The sequence below is a fragment of the Sinocyclocheilus anshuiensis genome, unplaced genomic scaffold (genome assembly GCF_001515605.1).
Source record: "Sinocyclocheilus anshuiensis isolate Anshui unplaced genomic scaffold, SAMN03320099.WGS_v1.1 scaffold1857, whole genome shotgun sequence".
Taxonomy (NCBI): domain Eukaryota; kingdom Metazoa; phylum Chordata; class Actinopteri; order Cypriniformes; family Cyprinidae; genus Sinocyclocheilus; species Sinocyclocheilus anshuiensis.
In genome coordinates this window covers 170,736-186,895 of record NW_015540280.1, presented here as the reverse complement: position 1 = coordinate 186,895, position 16,160 = coordinate 170,736, and the positions used below count along the sequence as shown (strand labels likewise).

Below are 16,160 nucleotides of genomic sequence, written 5' to 3'. Positions count from 1 at the left end.
GACTGAAATTCTGAAATTCAGAAAAAAAATCAAATCTTCCCTATTTAAATAATCTTTTTTGATTAATTGATTTGGTCTAACAAAATGTTTTTGGTGTGACCTATGTGTATTTATGTTGTACAATTAAGACTCTTCAATGAAACAATGAAAGTGCACTTTAGGTGAAAAGTCTTTTCAAAAAAGTCAAAGAGACATCTGATCATTTGATCATCTCCTTTGACTATGGTAAATGCCTTTTTCTTTTCACAGAAGACCTCTGATCTGACACTATATTTAGAAAACCATAACTGATCACAAATGGCCAAATGCTGGCGTTATCTTAGTTGCATGCTGTTGTTCGATTTAACAGATTAAAAAACAATGACATTTGTATTTGTTTTCCACTGGGCACAATTCAAATGAAATCCTCCATGCAGATCACAGAATATTATGATTTTAAAACTAACTTTGGAAATACTGATAACTGCGTACCTTAAAGCATGAAAATCAGTCAACAGAGCTACATTAAACACATTACACATGGAGAGGCCTATACTGTATATGTTCATATGGCTTATTTACAGTACATCTGTTTTACAAACATTATTTACTGAGATTGCAACTTTCATGCAGTATGTTGTGTTTAATCAGGAATAGGAAGTGGGGGTTGTTTGCTTGGAAGGATATAAATGGATTCATAAAATATCTGACCTATGAAAGTTATGCTATAGGGAAACAAGCTGAACTCATTCCATAGAACACAACAGTAAACACACTGCCAACAGGTAAACACTCTTTGAACAGAAGGCCTGTTTTGAATCTGTGTTCAAGTTCATGCATATATCATTCATTCTAACATTTGAAATGTGTTTATTTTCAATTTAAATGAAACCAGAACCTGTTTTAGTAGCCTCTCATACGTCTTGTTTTCTGTTCTGTTTAAGAATGTCTGGACTCTTGCCAGACTCCTTCATGCATCGTTCCTTAGAAAGCCCATCAGACAATAGAGTGCTACAGCTGTTAAAAATTTATCTGATTCAATGGTTTTCCAGAGAAATGTTGTCAAATCGTCCTCCTTTGGCTCTATTTAAAGGAGCAACACAGCCAGCTTGCTTCACATGCACGTTAAAGCACAGCTAAAGCAAGAGAAAAGCAAGATCCTGAATCTGAGCGAACGATCCCTCTCGCTGCTTAAAATGAAGACTGTTGTGATTGTTTTCCTTGTTGCAGTAAGTAACCAAATTGATTTTATTTATTCATTTTTATCAGTTTAATATTACAGTTTTCAATTTCATAAAATTTTTGTTGCACATTATTTTAAGGTGTCCTAATTACACTGTAATTATACAGTTACAAGTGCTGAGCGATATTAGTCAATACCATGTACTTTCTTGGGATTTGGGTTTGATTTAGGGTTAGTTGCTTGTAATTACTTGTAATTAATTAGTGCATAATTACATATTACATATGTGTAATAGGGACACTGTAATAAAGTGTTACCAAAACATTTTACTCGTTTTATAAAAATAAATATATTAAAATCACTACTTTCTAAAAAAGTGTTCAAATAATTCACATTAAAATACTGTAAAAGCAACCTTATTATTGGTTACAAGCTGCATTGGTTGCACTTTAGTTTGGGGACCAATTCTCACTATCAACTATTAACTATGACTTTTGCCTCTATAAACTCCTTGCTGCTAATAGTTCGGAAGGTAGTTGTTAAGTTTAGGTATAGGATAAAGAGATCTAAAATACAGTCATGCAGAATAATCCATTAATATGCGCTTTATACGTACTAATAAACAGCCAATATGCTAGTAATATGCATGCTAGTTAATAGTAAGAATTGTTTTTTTTAAATATAGTGTTACCATTACCTTATTATCCTCCAGAACACGATAGCTAAAAGGTAAGAATTTGAAATGAATGGAATATATTATTGAGTTTCTAATTGATAAATTGCAATGTTTTGTGTAATATTTTTCTTTTTCAGAGTGTCTGTATTCAGAGTGCAACCCCATCAAAACTAAACATGCGCAAAAAGCGAGCCTGGATTGTGGATTTCCTGACCATGGAAGAAGAGCACACTGGTCCTTTCCCATATAAACTGGGAGATGTAGGTTATACTGAAACCTTTCTATAATAACTGGCCACTTTATAGCAGAATATCAACTGATTCAATTAAAAGCAATATAAGTTTTTGTAAGAGCATAGAATTCTGAGTTTGTTCTCAACCAAATGAATCATTTAGAATGTTTCCATCCTTTTTAAGTTAAATATTGAGAAGCAAGTTATCGAAGAGTACGCCATTCATGGACAGGGCATCGACAAAGACCCCAAAGGAATTCTCTCTGTGGACAGAAACGGCTCAGTTTACGCTCATAGAAAAGTTGACTATGAGGAGTACCAGAAACTGAGAGTAAGTCCTACAATAAGCAGTGACTAAGTTAAATAAGTATTTTTAATAGTTAATACTGACTGTTATTTTGTTGACTTGCAGATCTATCTTTCTAAAAAACATACAATAGTTGCTGTGGATATCGATATTCTGGATGTTAACGACCACGCTCCTGTTTTTAATCGGGATGTGTATGAAATCGCAGTAGATGAATCAACACAACAAGGTATGACTCAAATATACAAAACTGGTTTAAACCGGTTTCCAGGTGAAAGAGCAACATTTCACCTGATCCTCTTTGTATTGTTTTACCCAAAGGTAAGCTTCTGGTCACAGTGCTGGCAACTGATAACGACCAGCCTGGCACAGCAAACGCTCAGCTCACGCTGAGAATTGTCTCAGTGTCTCCCTCTGCCTCCAGTGCTGACTTCTTCATTCAGCAAAGAAAAGGAGAGCAGACGGGAACCATATCTTTCAAGGGATACCTTGATTATGAGGTAACATACACAGTTTTTCCATCCTGAAGTCCTTTGTTTGTATTATTTAACATTAAAATTCCTGAACTTTTTCAACATGCATTAACATCCATCCATTGACAAATAAATAGTGTTATTAGTATTGTATATGTGACAACAACATTATTATTCATTCATTTAAAACACATAAATTAGAATACATCTTGTATGATGAGCATGTTATTATTTCAATATTAAAATTAATTAAAAGGTTTTTAAGATCATTCGGATTTTTTGTCAAAGTCAAAAAAGTCAAAGTGTTACAATTAATTAATTATAATTAGGTAGCTTCTTTTTTGGTATTTTATTAATTTATTTGTATTTTTTATTTTTTTTTGTAAATAAAATTGTTTCACTGGTAATCGTAAATCATAAGATCTACAATAAAATAAAAGGCCTCTAAAGACCGTTGTGACTATGGTCAATAAATGTCATAATATCTCTGAATAAATATTTCACTATATGTAAAAAAAATATATATATTTTTAAGGTAAAAATATATATAAAAAACCTTGTTAAAAATGATTACGATATGTACACTTATTCAAATTATTATTTTTTATTTAATGGTTATACCACACAATGTTATTAGAGCTATTAAATTTAAATGTTTCCTGAAACTGAATGCAGAGAATACAGTCCCAAGAACTTGACAGACGTGTTTTTTTCCTTTTCTTTAACATGCAGAATCGTATTTGTCATTTTGTCTTTTCCTGTTTCAGAAACTAGTTTTTAACAATGTATTCGCAATCTACACATTACCCAGTCAAACGTTTGTGCTATTAAACTACTTACCACATTTTAGCATAAACCCCAATCTCATTTAGTATTAGGAGTTTTTATGCATGCTTTTTAGCTTTTTCGATCAAAAGGTCAAAGATCATCTGACACAGATGTAGTTCAGATATAGTATTCAACTTTGCTGTGCCTTTTTCAATGCAGGAGGCCCCAAAATACACTATTCTGGTTGAAGCAAAGGATCATGGGGAGAAGATGCAGCTCTCCAGCACAAGCACAGTGATACTGAATATCATCGACAAACACGACCATCCATCAGAATTCACTAGGAAAACGGTAAGTAGACCAAGTGTAAACTTGTTTCTGTCTTCAGAGCTTTCAGATGTTGCTATTTAGGTAACACTTTATTTTGATGGTCCCTTTTGACCATTCTGTTGACAACAAGTAACTTTGTGTCTACATGTCAACTAACTCTCATTAGAGCATTAGTAGACTGTCTGATTAATATCTGCTAAATATTTATTAAGACATTCTACTGACTCTAAGTAACTCTGCAAGTGCATGTCAACTTATTCTTACCCTAACCCTACCAGTCTACTAATACTCTACTAACACTTAGTAGGTGCAATATTACTTATAATCAACAGTGTGTTAAAGGGACCATCAAAATAAAGTGAAACCAGTTATTCTGATTGAATTGTTTTGATGAGGGTTATATACCTCTATCACTGTTGAACATTCTAGAGGAAACTCCAGATGCACATTAATGTCCTTTCCAATCACCGTTTATTCAGAAAGATGCTAGTGACTCCTCAGTATTGAAGAAGATGAAACAAGTGGGTGCAATGGAGAGAATGGAGTCTGGACTGATGCTGGAGGCCAACAAACTGGCCATGTGTCTGTCTGAGGAGACGACTGACATTACAGCTCTCAGCCCAGCCCTGTACAGCCCACCAATACACTTCGAGCTGACTGGAGACGTCCAGGGGAAATGGAGGCTTCAGTCTAACTATGGTAATAGAAAAAAAAAATCATCTTTTAAACACTGTAATAGCAAACAAATGTGTAATTCCATTTTCTGTTTTGTTTTGTTTTGTTTTGTTTTTCTCTCAGGTACATCTGTGAGGCTGATCAAAGAGAGCGCCGTACACGCGGGCGATCATCAACTCACCCTGAAGATCTCTGACAGCCAGGGCCAGCATTCGGTCCAGACCCTCTCGCTGCTTGTGTGCGACTGTGATGTTTCTGCAAACTGCAAAGACCCAGCAACAAAGATGAACGTCACTGCCATCGCTGTCGTAATCCTCAGCATCCCGGTGCTGCTGGGTAAGAGCAGGATTTCATTTCAAGCACAATCCTGGGTTTCACATTCACTTTGAGCAGTCGGCAGAAATGCTTGTTGGGTTCATCTAAATATTTTATTCTGCAAGCTGCCTCTGCATTATATTACTGGAGGATGCATTTTAATATCAAAAATATTCAATACATTTTAAATTGTATATGAATCCGTATACACTACTATGCAAAAGTTTGGGTAGGTAAGATGTTTTTTTTTTTTAAGAAATCAATACTTTTATTCAGCAAGGCTGCATTAAATTAATTAAAAATAACCGTAAAGACATTTATAATGTTACAAAAGATTAATCAGCGCAACTGTTTTCAACAGAAATCAGAAATGTTTCTTGAGCAGCATATTAGAATGATTTCTGAAGGATCATGTGACACTGAAGACTGGAGTAATGATGCAGAAAATTCATGATCACAGGAATAAATTACTTATCTAAATATATTCATATAGACAACTGTTATTATATATCATAATAATATTTCACAAGATGACTGTTTTTACTGTAATAATATATTTTACTGTAATTCTTAGAAAAAAAGGTACAAAAGCTGTCACTAGGGCACACTTTTGTACCTAAATAGTCTATATTGATATCTTAAAGATACATATTAGTACCTAAAGTGTACCTATTAGTACCTAAAAGGTACAAAAGTGTACCTTTTGAAAAGGTACCGCCCCAGTGACAGCTTTTGTACCTTTTTTTCTGAGAGTGTGTATCAAATAAATGCAGCCTTGAGCTGAAGAGACATCTTATCGACCTCAAACTTTTGAATGATAGTGTGTCTGAAGTTGTGTATCTAATAATTGTGTGTGTGTGTGTGTGTGTGTGTGTGTGTGTGTGTGTGATTTCAAACAAAAGGTATCCTGTTGATGGCGTGGTGTCAGATCAGAGCAAAGAAATGTGCAAAGCACCAAATGCTTTTAGTGGAGGAATCAGAGCAATCTCTTAGTCCTGACAGCACTGAAACACATTGAACTTGATTGCATGGTACGCATTATTTTTGCAGTTTTATTCATTAGAATCATCTAGCACCAATTTCAGCTATTTTAGCAGGATTTGTTATTTAAATATCCTTGATATGATGTTTCCGATTATGTAAATTAAAGGGTCTATTAAACAGCTAGATCTAGATCCAATCACAGTTTCTGCTGCAAATTATGCACCTTGTTAAACCCAGAGGCTCAGACTAATGTCCTCTATTATCCAGGCCACAGCTTTACTTGACGAACTCCTCGAGCCAGAGCTGGAACACGAACACTCCCAGACTTCACTCATGCCACTGAATGTGCGGTGAAAATATGAAGGACATCAAAAACTGATCTTGATTAACGCACTATATGACTGACTTCTTGCTTTTACGCTGTGAATTAAAAGGAAGGGCTGCTTTGGTTGTTTTAAATGTAATTCTGCTTTATGTGCATGGTGTGAATGAATATGTAAGTGTCATATTTATATCAGCTCATGCAAATGTGAAATCATTCATAAACAACCCTTACCTCTTGCTAAGACTGGGTATTCTTACACTGGTTATAGTTTTTAAATTAAATGATTTTTTTATACATAAGTGAGAGATTGTTCATGTTTTGTGATGATTGTTTTTTTAATATTGTTAATTGTAATTTATTTATTGCAGTCAAATAAAAGGAAATAAAAATAATCTGTTGCTTATCTATTTTAATTACAATCTGTGTGGCCTAAATTGTCCTTACTGGCCTTTGAACCTGGATGTGGAAAGTGGATGTTTCACTGATTTCCACCTGATGGTCTTACACACCCAAATGGAATAAACATTAATGTCTTGGTCTTTTAAAATTTGACAGTACAAGTGCACACATTCATAATGAGAATCATATCACCAGAAGACCATCACCCAATATAGGGCACATTCACATTCCTTCTGAGAGACATGATTTGGCAAATTAGACAGAAACTTGTTTTTCTTTACTGTTCAGATTCTGTCAGCAGGAGGAAAAAATACCATGTAACACAAGAAAACACTGCTACTTTAACTAGCGTAATTGAGAGGAATGTGTAAGACACATGACTGCTCTAAGTTGATTAACAATGCATGCATGTCTGTCTAGTACTTAGGCTTGTTTAAGATGCCTTTTTAGCAGAATTGTTAAACTAGTGAGATATAAATAATAATAAATAATATAAAAACATTATTCAAAATTAGTTGCTTCTTCAACTTTGAGCATTTTAGCCCTGTGGAATTTTTAGCAAATTTTAGACAATTCAATTTAAGCTTTTATTGTCATTTAACCTTGTGAGGAAGCAAAATTGTGTTTCTCAACAGGTCTGCTGCTTATTTTACACAAGACTATTTTGAATTTATACAATTTATATAATTTTTTTGACTGACATGAATACTTCTACTACACATCTGAAATCACCATTTATTCTGTGATGGAAATGACATTATAAAAAATGTTTGAATGAATACACTGACTCCTTTGTCTTGTCTGGACTAATTTCAAAGCTAGAATTTTATGTAGGCCTAAAGATACATAAATATTTAGGGCTGGGTTTTGACACAAATTTCACGATTCGATTCTATTCTCATTCACAAGCTTGTGATTCGATTCGATTACCAATTTGATAAGATTCGATTCAATATCGATTATTTTGGATATATATCAGGTACAATACATGCCAAATTTTCTCAAGGAAAAAAAAAATCTCAACTAATGCTGTAAAATATACATGTGAGTCAGTTGGTGCTACATTATAATATTGAAGGTTAAAATTGACTGATTTGTTAAAATTACACTTAATGACGTTTTTAAAATAATAAAGTTGCAATTACATAATAATATTTCTACTTTTTTAAAAATATAAACATAATGGTGGCTGTCATTAAAAACTTGGATTTATTCAAACATAAATTAAACATTGAAGAACAGTAAAATGTATAATGAATATGTCATATGGTGCATATATTTAGCAAAATGCCCCTCTCTACAGTTTATTTTTCTATCTGACTAATGAGTTTATGGTCACCGAATATGTTTTTCTGAGGTAAATGTGACATGGCGTGACATTGTTTACAAGCCGTTATATTGACGTCTTTGCGCGGCTGAAACACTGATTGAGAGATTACATGAGACAGGATACGGATTGTAAAGTTGTACTCTTTCTTTTAACTTAACTTCGGATGTTTAGTCATGTTTATTTTGTGCTGAAACTGGTATTAATGTGGAGAAGATGATCAGTTCACGTGGGCCTCGCGTATAGGGTTAGATCTCTGCCACAATTCTGCGCGCGAAAGATCATATTTTGAGCGCACAAAAGTGCATTTTGCACGCGCGCGATCTGAGTTTTGTAGAGAAAATGTTCATTTTGCAAAGAAAAAAGTATTTCGAGCGTACTAAAATCAATTTTGCATTTAAAATAAGTTTTTGGATGTGTGCAGACCTTCTCTTTTGCGCGTGCAACGTTTCACTAGCTTGCTCACCTGATGCCCGCCCTCTGTGCTCGCTAAATGTCAACGGCTCCCTCGCTCATCACAACCCAGCGTTACAATATGCCATAATTCCAGCTAATCAGAGATGAGGCTGCTAAATTCTGATTGGCCAATCACAACATTCTAGGGGGGGCATCAGGTGAGCAAGCTAGTGAAACGTTGCACTGGCAAAAGAGAAGGTCTGCACACATCCAAAAACTTATTTTAAATGCAAAATTGATTTTCATGCGCTCTAAATACGTTCTTCTTTACGAGACAAATATTTTCTCCACAAAACTCAGTTTGTGCACGTGCAAAACGCACTTTTGTGCGCTCAAAATATGATCTTTCGCGCGCAGAATTGTGGCAGAGATGTAATTCCATAGACTAATGGATTCTTGGGATTTAAGAATCGATATCGTTCCGTAAAAATGAGAACCGATTAATATCGAGATATCTATATTTTTTTTACCCAGCCCTATAACCCAGGATCACATGTGATATTTTCCTTGATAAATATTTATGTATTATTTATTTATCTCAGTTTTATTAGGGGCAAAATTGTTGTTTGTGATGGAAATGGTGAATAAATATTTACATAGCCTAAATCATTTGTAGGCTACACAGTACTAAAATTATATTTTAGTGTGGATCCTCTGGAGTGAATGGGTGCCGTCAGAATGAGACACCAGGCAGCAGATAAAAACATCACAGTAATCCACAAGTCTGGGTTTATATTGCTTTCAGTGGAGAAATATTTTACTCTGAAGCAAAGGTTTGAAGTTAAAAATGTCACTTTTCAATTCACAGGACATTAATTGATGGACTGGAGTGGTGTGCATTACTTGTGGATTATTGGGATGTTTTTATCAGCTGTTTTTGTATTTATTTATCTCTCTCAGTTTTATTAGGGGCAAAATGGTAGCTTGTGATTGAAATGGTGAATAAATATTTACATAGCCTAAATCATCTGTACACTAAAATGTTAATTTATCTGTTTGTTCATCATGTTTTTTAAATGTTTTGGGATGGAATTTCATAATTTAAGACTACAAGTCTAGGTCAAAGGTAATACACAAAATAAATAATGCAAGGAGGCCTCTGGTTCCAAGTTTTTTAAGTGACAAACAGAAACGAGTTAAAATCTGCTAGTTTTAATAAAGCCCAGCCCCTGGGACATACTTACAGTAGCTGAGTGATGAGAAGGATACAGTGGGGTGTATCGGGCGGGTGTTGTGTCGTGGCAGGACCGAGGATGGGCGGACTTTAAAACCAGCAGCCAGGAAGAGACAGCAAAGCCGATACTTCCCCGGAGCACAACAAAAAGAAAACGGTAAATGTTTTTAAATGTTTTGTGCAAATACATAAAGTTAACGAGAATGGAAGATGAGGAAATCGTGAGATCGTGCGCATTTTCACTGATTTATGGATTTATTTTCTGTTCAACGGCCTGAAACTCACTGTGACTGTAAACATATATATTTCACACGAGCTGCATCATTTATGCTGATGATTGATGACAGCAGTTCATCATGATCATGATTAAACCTCATATGAAGCCGAGTTGCTTTCTATGCTCTTTCTTTCAGCCTTTTGTTTTTTGCATAAGCTGAATTAAAGATAAAATATTAAACGGTTAATGAAATCCACAGTTTAAACCGTTCAGACATATGTTAAAATCAATGTTTCAGTAGATTAAAGCAAGCATTGTTCTTGTTTTACTTTGGGTTGAGCTTTCTTAGCAAAGATTGTGTAATTTCGCTTACACCGTTTTCCTGAAGGATTACAGTCAGATACATGTTGATAAAATAATGCTGTACACTTTGTTTCTTAACGTCTTTGTAGCATTATGTAATGGGGTGTCGACCCTTTTCTGTTTTAAGTTTTTTTTTTTCTGAGAAATGTCGGCTAACTTAGCCAGCCCTTTCACTTCACGTTTATCACTTGCAAGGCGAGTCTGCTTTTAAAGAAGAACTGTTATTTTGCATGCTAGTATATGTGTTAAAGTGGTTGTTGATGTTTTATGTTGTATTATTGTGTTATTTGTGTGAATGAATGTTTTGATGGTGGGATGCGGTAACAGGCCTCGCGACATGACGGTTTATTTTCATCAATATATCGATCTTTACACGCAATAATACACCTAGACAATCGTTAATGTTGTGTTTTACGGTTACAGCATTTATCGTTTGGTCAATATTTGTGGAAAATCTTGTTTTCTTTTTCAACATAGCGATACAGATGCAGTGTAACTTCCGGTCAAATGATATTTCCGCAGCTGTGTTTCCGGTTCATGTTGACTATAGAAATGATTCCCAGAACACATCTGACTTCAACATCTATCTATCTATCTATCTATCTATCTATATAAAGCAAACTTTGCATTTCTCCACTTTTAAAGCTGCTTTTTCACTCCTGGTCTCTTTCTGAAAATGCTTCAGATCTGTAAAGCTCTTTTTGCCTGTCGTTTGTCTCATCTCTGTCCTCTGCAGATGGCTGCCATTCGTAAGAAACTCGTCATAGTGGGCGATGGAGCCTGTGGAAAGACCTGCTTGCTTATTGTTTTCAGTAAAGATCAGTTTCCTGAAGTCTACGTGCCCACAGTGTTTGAGAACTATGTTGCAGACATTGAGGTCGATGGAAAACAGGTATGAAAGCGCACACAGTTTGTAAACCATTATTTTCATTGAGATGCACCAAGAAAACAATGAATGCATTGTAATAGCGTGCAATATTTACTTCAATAAGTTTTCGATTAATTGATTGAACTTACTAACTTGAATGCTATCGCTGCTGCTAAAGTTTAAATTTACCATTGGGAATGTGTATACCAAAATACATCACCAGAACAATATTCAGTATTCTGTCCTTCCCCCGTTGCATAGATGCGGTTACACTGCTGTAAGTTATACATGTGCATTCCTCTTTTATACGCGAGACCACAGTTGTTGTGTTATTTGAGATAGTTTAGCACATTGGTCTCAAACTCAATTCCTGGAGGGCCACCGCTCTGCACCGTTTAGCTCCAGCCCTAATCAAACACACCTGATCCAGCTAATCAAGGTCTTCAGGATTACTAGAAACTTCCAAGCAGGTGTGAGTTAGAGCGAAACACTGCAGAGCTGTGGCCCTCCAGGAATTGAGTTTGAGACCACTGGTTTAGCACATTGACCGATATCTCTCTTCTTACAGGTAGAGCTTGCCTTATGGGATACGGCTGGACAGGAGGACTATGATCGGTTAAGACCTCTCTCCTACCCTGACACAGATGTCATTCTTATGTGCTTTTCCATCGACAGTCCTGATAGCTTGGGTAAGACGTCCTCGTAAACAATTAGATATTGCTAGCCCAGTCATCACACCTTAATTCTAAATGTTGAAAAAAGATACCATATTTTCAAGATTTAAGTCGGCATGAGATGGAAAATCAAATGAATCTATTTTCTAAATGCATGTTATTGATCTTATTGTGAACGATTCACCTATGCACATTTCTGGTTTTGTTTGTTTTTTAATGTTTGACCTCATAATTTATAATCAAAATACCATAACTCAATTTTCTGGTGAAAAAAAGCAATAAAAAGCAAGTTTTCTTGCATGAGCCCACTTCCCAAAATCCAATCAACAACTGATGGATTGATTTAAGTCCCATCTTTATTTTTAAACTTCTTCTATGATAATTCATTACAACTGGATGTACGTCACAGTACGGAAGAAAAGATCTGTCAATATTTAAGTTCCATCTCAATTTTTAAGTCAACATGAAACAATTGAAAAAAGATACCATATTTTCAAGATTTAAGTCGGCATGAGATGGAAAATCAAATGAATCTATTTTCTAAATGCATGTTATTGATCTTATTGTGAACGATTCACCTATGCACATTTCTGGTTTTGTTTGTTTTTTAATGTTTGACCTCATAATTTATAATCAAAATACCATAACTCAATTTTCTGGTGAAAAAAAGCAATAATTTAGTCGGCTTAACCCCGCCAATCAATGCAAGTTTTCTTGCATGAGCCCACTTCCCAAAATCCAATCAACAACTGATGGATTGATTTAAGTCCCATCTTTATTTTTAAACTTCTTCTATGATAATTCATTACAACTGGATGTACGTCACAGTACGGAAGAAAAGATCTGTCAATATTTAAGTTCCATCTCAATTTTTAAGTCAACATGAAACAAAAATTCACCTAGTCTGTTTTCTTATACTTTACTATTTTACTATTTCATCAGCACCTTAAGTGTGTTTCTCATAGTGGTAAAACCAGTCAGCTAAGAATAAATACAATTTTCTAATGAACTGAATCATGAAACCTTCACTTGTGGTCTAAATACAATGCTTTCACATCAAAGTTAAAGATGCAGCAATTTAGCCACCAAGCAGAAATGCGTTTTCAAGAATGATCGGGTTTTCATCAGGTCTTTACAGCAAAACCTAAACAGACATGCACACTGAATTTGTACGAAGCTGAGGTAACAGGCAAAGATTCAGGTGCTCAGTTTCAGTTTTTATTAACGTTCTAAAACAAAAATATATATACCAATTAACTCAATATAAGATGATTTACTCTGTTAAGCCATTAAATACTTGTCATAATTTAAAAATTACTTGAAATCTACAACTAATACAATTACCACTCTCTCCTTTTAATCCATCACAGAGAATATTCCAGAAAAGTGGACACCAGAGGTGAAGCATTTCTGTCCGAATGTTCCCATCATCCTCGTTGGTAACAAAAAGGATCTCCGAAATGATGAGCACACACGAAGGGAACTTGCCAAAATGAAACAGGCAGGGCCTTTTTACTTAGTAAAATGTATGATTCTTAAAGGAAAAGGTCATCCAGCAATGAACATTAGCTGAAAATGCACTCACAGTGAATGGGTGCTGTCAGATCCCATGGGTGCCACTCTTTAGTTCTTCATTCTGACGGCACCCATTCACTGCAGAGGATCCATTGGTGAGCAAGTGATGTGATGCTAAATTTCTCTAAATCTGTTCTGATAAGCAAACAGTCATCTGCATCTCGGATGGCCTGAGGATGAGTAAATTGTAGCAAATTTTCATTTTTAGGTCAATTATTCCTTTAAACGCTGTAGAATGTCCAAGCTGCTGTTTTCCATTTAAGTGGATGGTAATGTATACTGTCAAACTCCAGTCAGCCATGGTTAACAAACAAAGTTATTTTATGATATTTGGAGGTGTTTTTTTTTTTTAGAGCTGTACAGCATAAATAACATCTATTTTCATTGTAAGCTTGGGTATTCTGCATAAAATTTTTGTCTTTTTAATGGAAGATGGACAAAATGTGACGAATCAATTTGAGTAGTCCTATATGAATGAAAATGTTCTTATTTTAGGTGAAGTATTCCTTTGATATTGGGTAGTCACTAATGGTACGTTCAAGTCATGTCGGATAGATCGTATTTACGAGTTGAACGCACATGAACATCACCACAAAGTCGTTATTACGAGTGGGAAACTCGAAATTTTCTTTAAGCCCCGAGTTTCCGAGTTGAGGGCGTGTCAATGAGAAACATGGCGGAATCGATGGATGCAACGTCTGTAGTTGACGGTAAATTTTTGTTTAAATTGATAGTTTAGTTGTCCTATAAACTTAAATTGGTCATGTTCTTGTTACGCAGCTAGTTAATGAAATCCAAGTAAAAAAATGCACACCCTGTTGTATTTTCTTGTAATTTATTAAAAGAAGGTACACCGCCCTCTTGTGCCGACTAAACTGACTTGAACGCACCTGACGTCATAATTACGACTTGTCAACTCGTAAGTACGAACGTCCCAGGAGGACTTGAACGCAGCATTAGACATGCTTGTGATATCTTTGAATTATTTCTTCACTCAGGAGCCTGTGAAGCCAGAGGAGGCACGAGACATGGCCAACCGAATCAACGCCTTTGGTTATTTAGAATGCTCAGCCAAGACAAAAGATGGCGTGAGGGAGGTGTTCGAGATGGCCACCAGGGCTGCGCTGCAAGCGAGGAAACGGGGCAAAAAGTCTGGCTGTCTGCTGTTATAGAAACCTGTAGAAGAGAGGAGGTCAGTTAACAGCCCAGGAGACTTCAGAGCAGGGAGGGAGGGAGGATGGGACGAGCCTAGCATTCATGTCCTAGTACCGGACTGATACTGGGACATCATGTCTGACAAACCAACGGAAAGACTTCAGGAACAAGTTGGGAACAAGATGACGTAATTTCCTGTCATCACAAAGTTTGGGCTTAAGAGTTTTCTGGTCACATCAAGCAAAAAATAAAAATTAGATAAAATTTCCAAACGGACTGTATACCTAGGATATTTGATGTTATTCTTCTCCACCCACTCTTTAGTCCCAAACAAAAAAGGTCTTAAATAAGCGTCCTGCCTTCGGCGACGGTTTTGTGCATTGGACAGATTGTATGTATGTTTGTATATGTAAGAATATGAATGTTTGTGTCAAATGAGCGCATGTCCGTCTCCAGGTCGCCAACTCTTCATTGTATATGCGTGTATCTGCCCGGCTTTATTCTGTTTGATTATTCTGTGCTCAACTAAAGCACACACTGAACATTGAAGTGGGCTGTATTGTGTTTAACCTCCCACTTCAGGCTTTTTCCTTTTTTATAGCTGATGTCTCAGAAAGGATTCTGGGCTGTACTTTAGGGATCTAAACCATTTAGTGATACTGATTTATTTAAAGCATAGTTTTTTTTTTTTAATCATTTGCATTTAGAAATAAAATGTAAAGAAAATCAGATTTGAAAAGTCTTTTTTTTTCATTCACACAAATTCCTTCTCCTTGTGTTTCCAAAAGGGGACTGCACAGTGTACTGTACACTATATAGTGAGTGAAACAGTAGTATGCTATATTGTTGTCATGTAATGTCATTTTCAAATTCGGACCTACTACTCTTTTCGCAAACATAATGTATGTTTATGTAAGATTTATTTAAAGCATAGTTTTTTTTTTTTAATCATTTGCATTTAGAAATAAAATGTAAAGAAAATCAGATTTGAAAAGTCTTTTTTTTTCATTCACACAAATTCCTTCTCCTTGTGTTTCCAAAAGGGGACTGCACAGTGTACTGTACACTATATAGTGAGTGAAACAGTAGTATGCTATACTGTTGTCATGTAATGTCATTTTCAAATTTGGACCTACTACTCTTTTCGCAAACATAACGTATGTTTATGTAACAAAAACTTATGTTTGCGAAAAGAGTAGTAGGTCCGAATTTGAAAATGTAAGCAAAAAATACCCGGATGACCTACTATTTCCAGTAAGACTTTGAAGTGCACATCTGATGGACACCTTACTGTCCCATGAGGCCACGGGAGAGGAGTTGGATGGCAGTGGATCGCCTTAACTGTTGGTAGGTTACATGACAATGCCAACATGACGAATGTAGTATGCCTGGATTATATTCAACATACCGTTTAATGATCACAAAGTAATAATAATAACAAACATTTATAGCACTTTTCATACAACTACAACTCAAAAAGTGCTTCACAGGGGCTTTTGCACACTAAGTAATCACTCAATCAAAAGAAGTACCTACTAAGTATGCGATTTTGGACGCAGCCTAACGGTTCATTCTGTGCCAGTGTGCTTTATTGTATACTGCACATTTTGGGAAATGCCTGTTGTAGGTCTTCAGCAGCTGGCATACAACATATTGCATACTACTCAGAGTATATGAGTGACCCTGGGCCACAAAACCAGTCTTA

The 16,160-nt window shown here is 35.5% G+C and overlaps 2 protein-coding genes across 2 annotated transcripts; both read left to right on the top strand.

Annotated features, from left to right (window-relative positions):
- Positions 1-1,097: 1,097 nt before the first annotated feature.
- On the top strand, positions 1,098-6,271 carry LOC107687302 (cadherin-like protein 26). Its single transcript, XM_016484584.1, has 10 exons — positions 1,098-1,208; positions 1,976-2,098; positions 2,255-2,401; positions 2,483-2,606; positions 2,699-2,877; positions 3,838-3,969; positions 4,422-4,647; positions 4,747-4,959; positions 5,841-5,969; positions 6,190-6,271. Exons 1-9 carry the CDS (start codon positions 1,098-1,100, stop codon positions 5,954-5,956), a joined length of 1,371 nt encoding a protein of 456 aa, XP_016340070.1. The 3' UTR covers positions 5,957-5,969; positions 6,190-6,271.
- A 3,395-nt stretch (positions 6,272-9,666) lies between these two features.
- Positions 9,667-15,181, top strand: rhoac (ras homolog gene family, member Ac). The gene is made up of 5 exons (XM_016484561.1): positions 9,667-9,760; positions 10,920-11,075; positions 11,620-11,740; positions 13,096-13,226; positions 14,299-15,181. The coding sequence occupies exons 2-5, from the start codon at positions 10,920-10,922 to the stop codon at positions 14,470-14,472; spliced, it is 582 nt and encodes a 193-aa protein (XP_016340047.1). The 5' UTR covers positions 9,667-9,760; the 3' UTR covers positions 14,473-15,181.
- Positions 15,182-16,160: the final 979 nt, after the last annotated feature.

Bases quoted from the DNA above. Each gene is read 5' to 3' on its own strand.
- LOC107687302 (XM_016484584.1), top strand. From the start codon at position 1,098: ATGCACGTTAAAGCACAGCTAAAGCAAGAGAAAAGCAAGATCCTGAAT. The intron at 1,209-1,975 runs GTAAGTAACCAA...TTTCTTTTTCAG, and splicing joins TGATTGTTTTCCTTGTTGCA to AGTGTCTGTATTCAGAGTGC. The intron at 4,648-4,746 runs GTAATAGAAAAA...TTTTTCTCTCAG, and splicing joins GAGGCTTCAGTCTAACTATG to GTACATCTGTGAGGCTGATC.
- rhoac (XM_016484561.1), top strand. From the start codon at position 10,920: ATGGCTGCCATTCGTAAGAAACTCGTCATAGTGGGCGATGGAGCCTGT. The intron at 11,741-13,095 runs GTAAGACGTCCT...AATCCATCACAG, and splicing joins CGACAGTCCTGATAGCTTGG to AGAATATTCCAGAAAAGTGG. The intron at 13,227-14,298 runs GCAGGGCCTTTT...TTCTTCACTCAG, and splicing joins AACTTGCCAAAATGAAACAG to GAGCCTGTGAAGCCAGAGGA.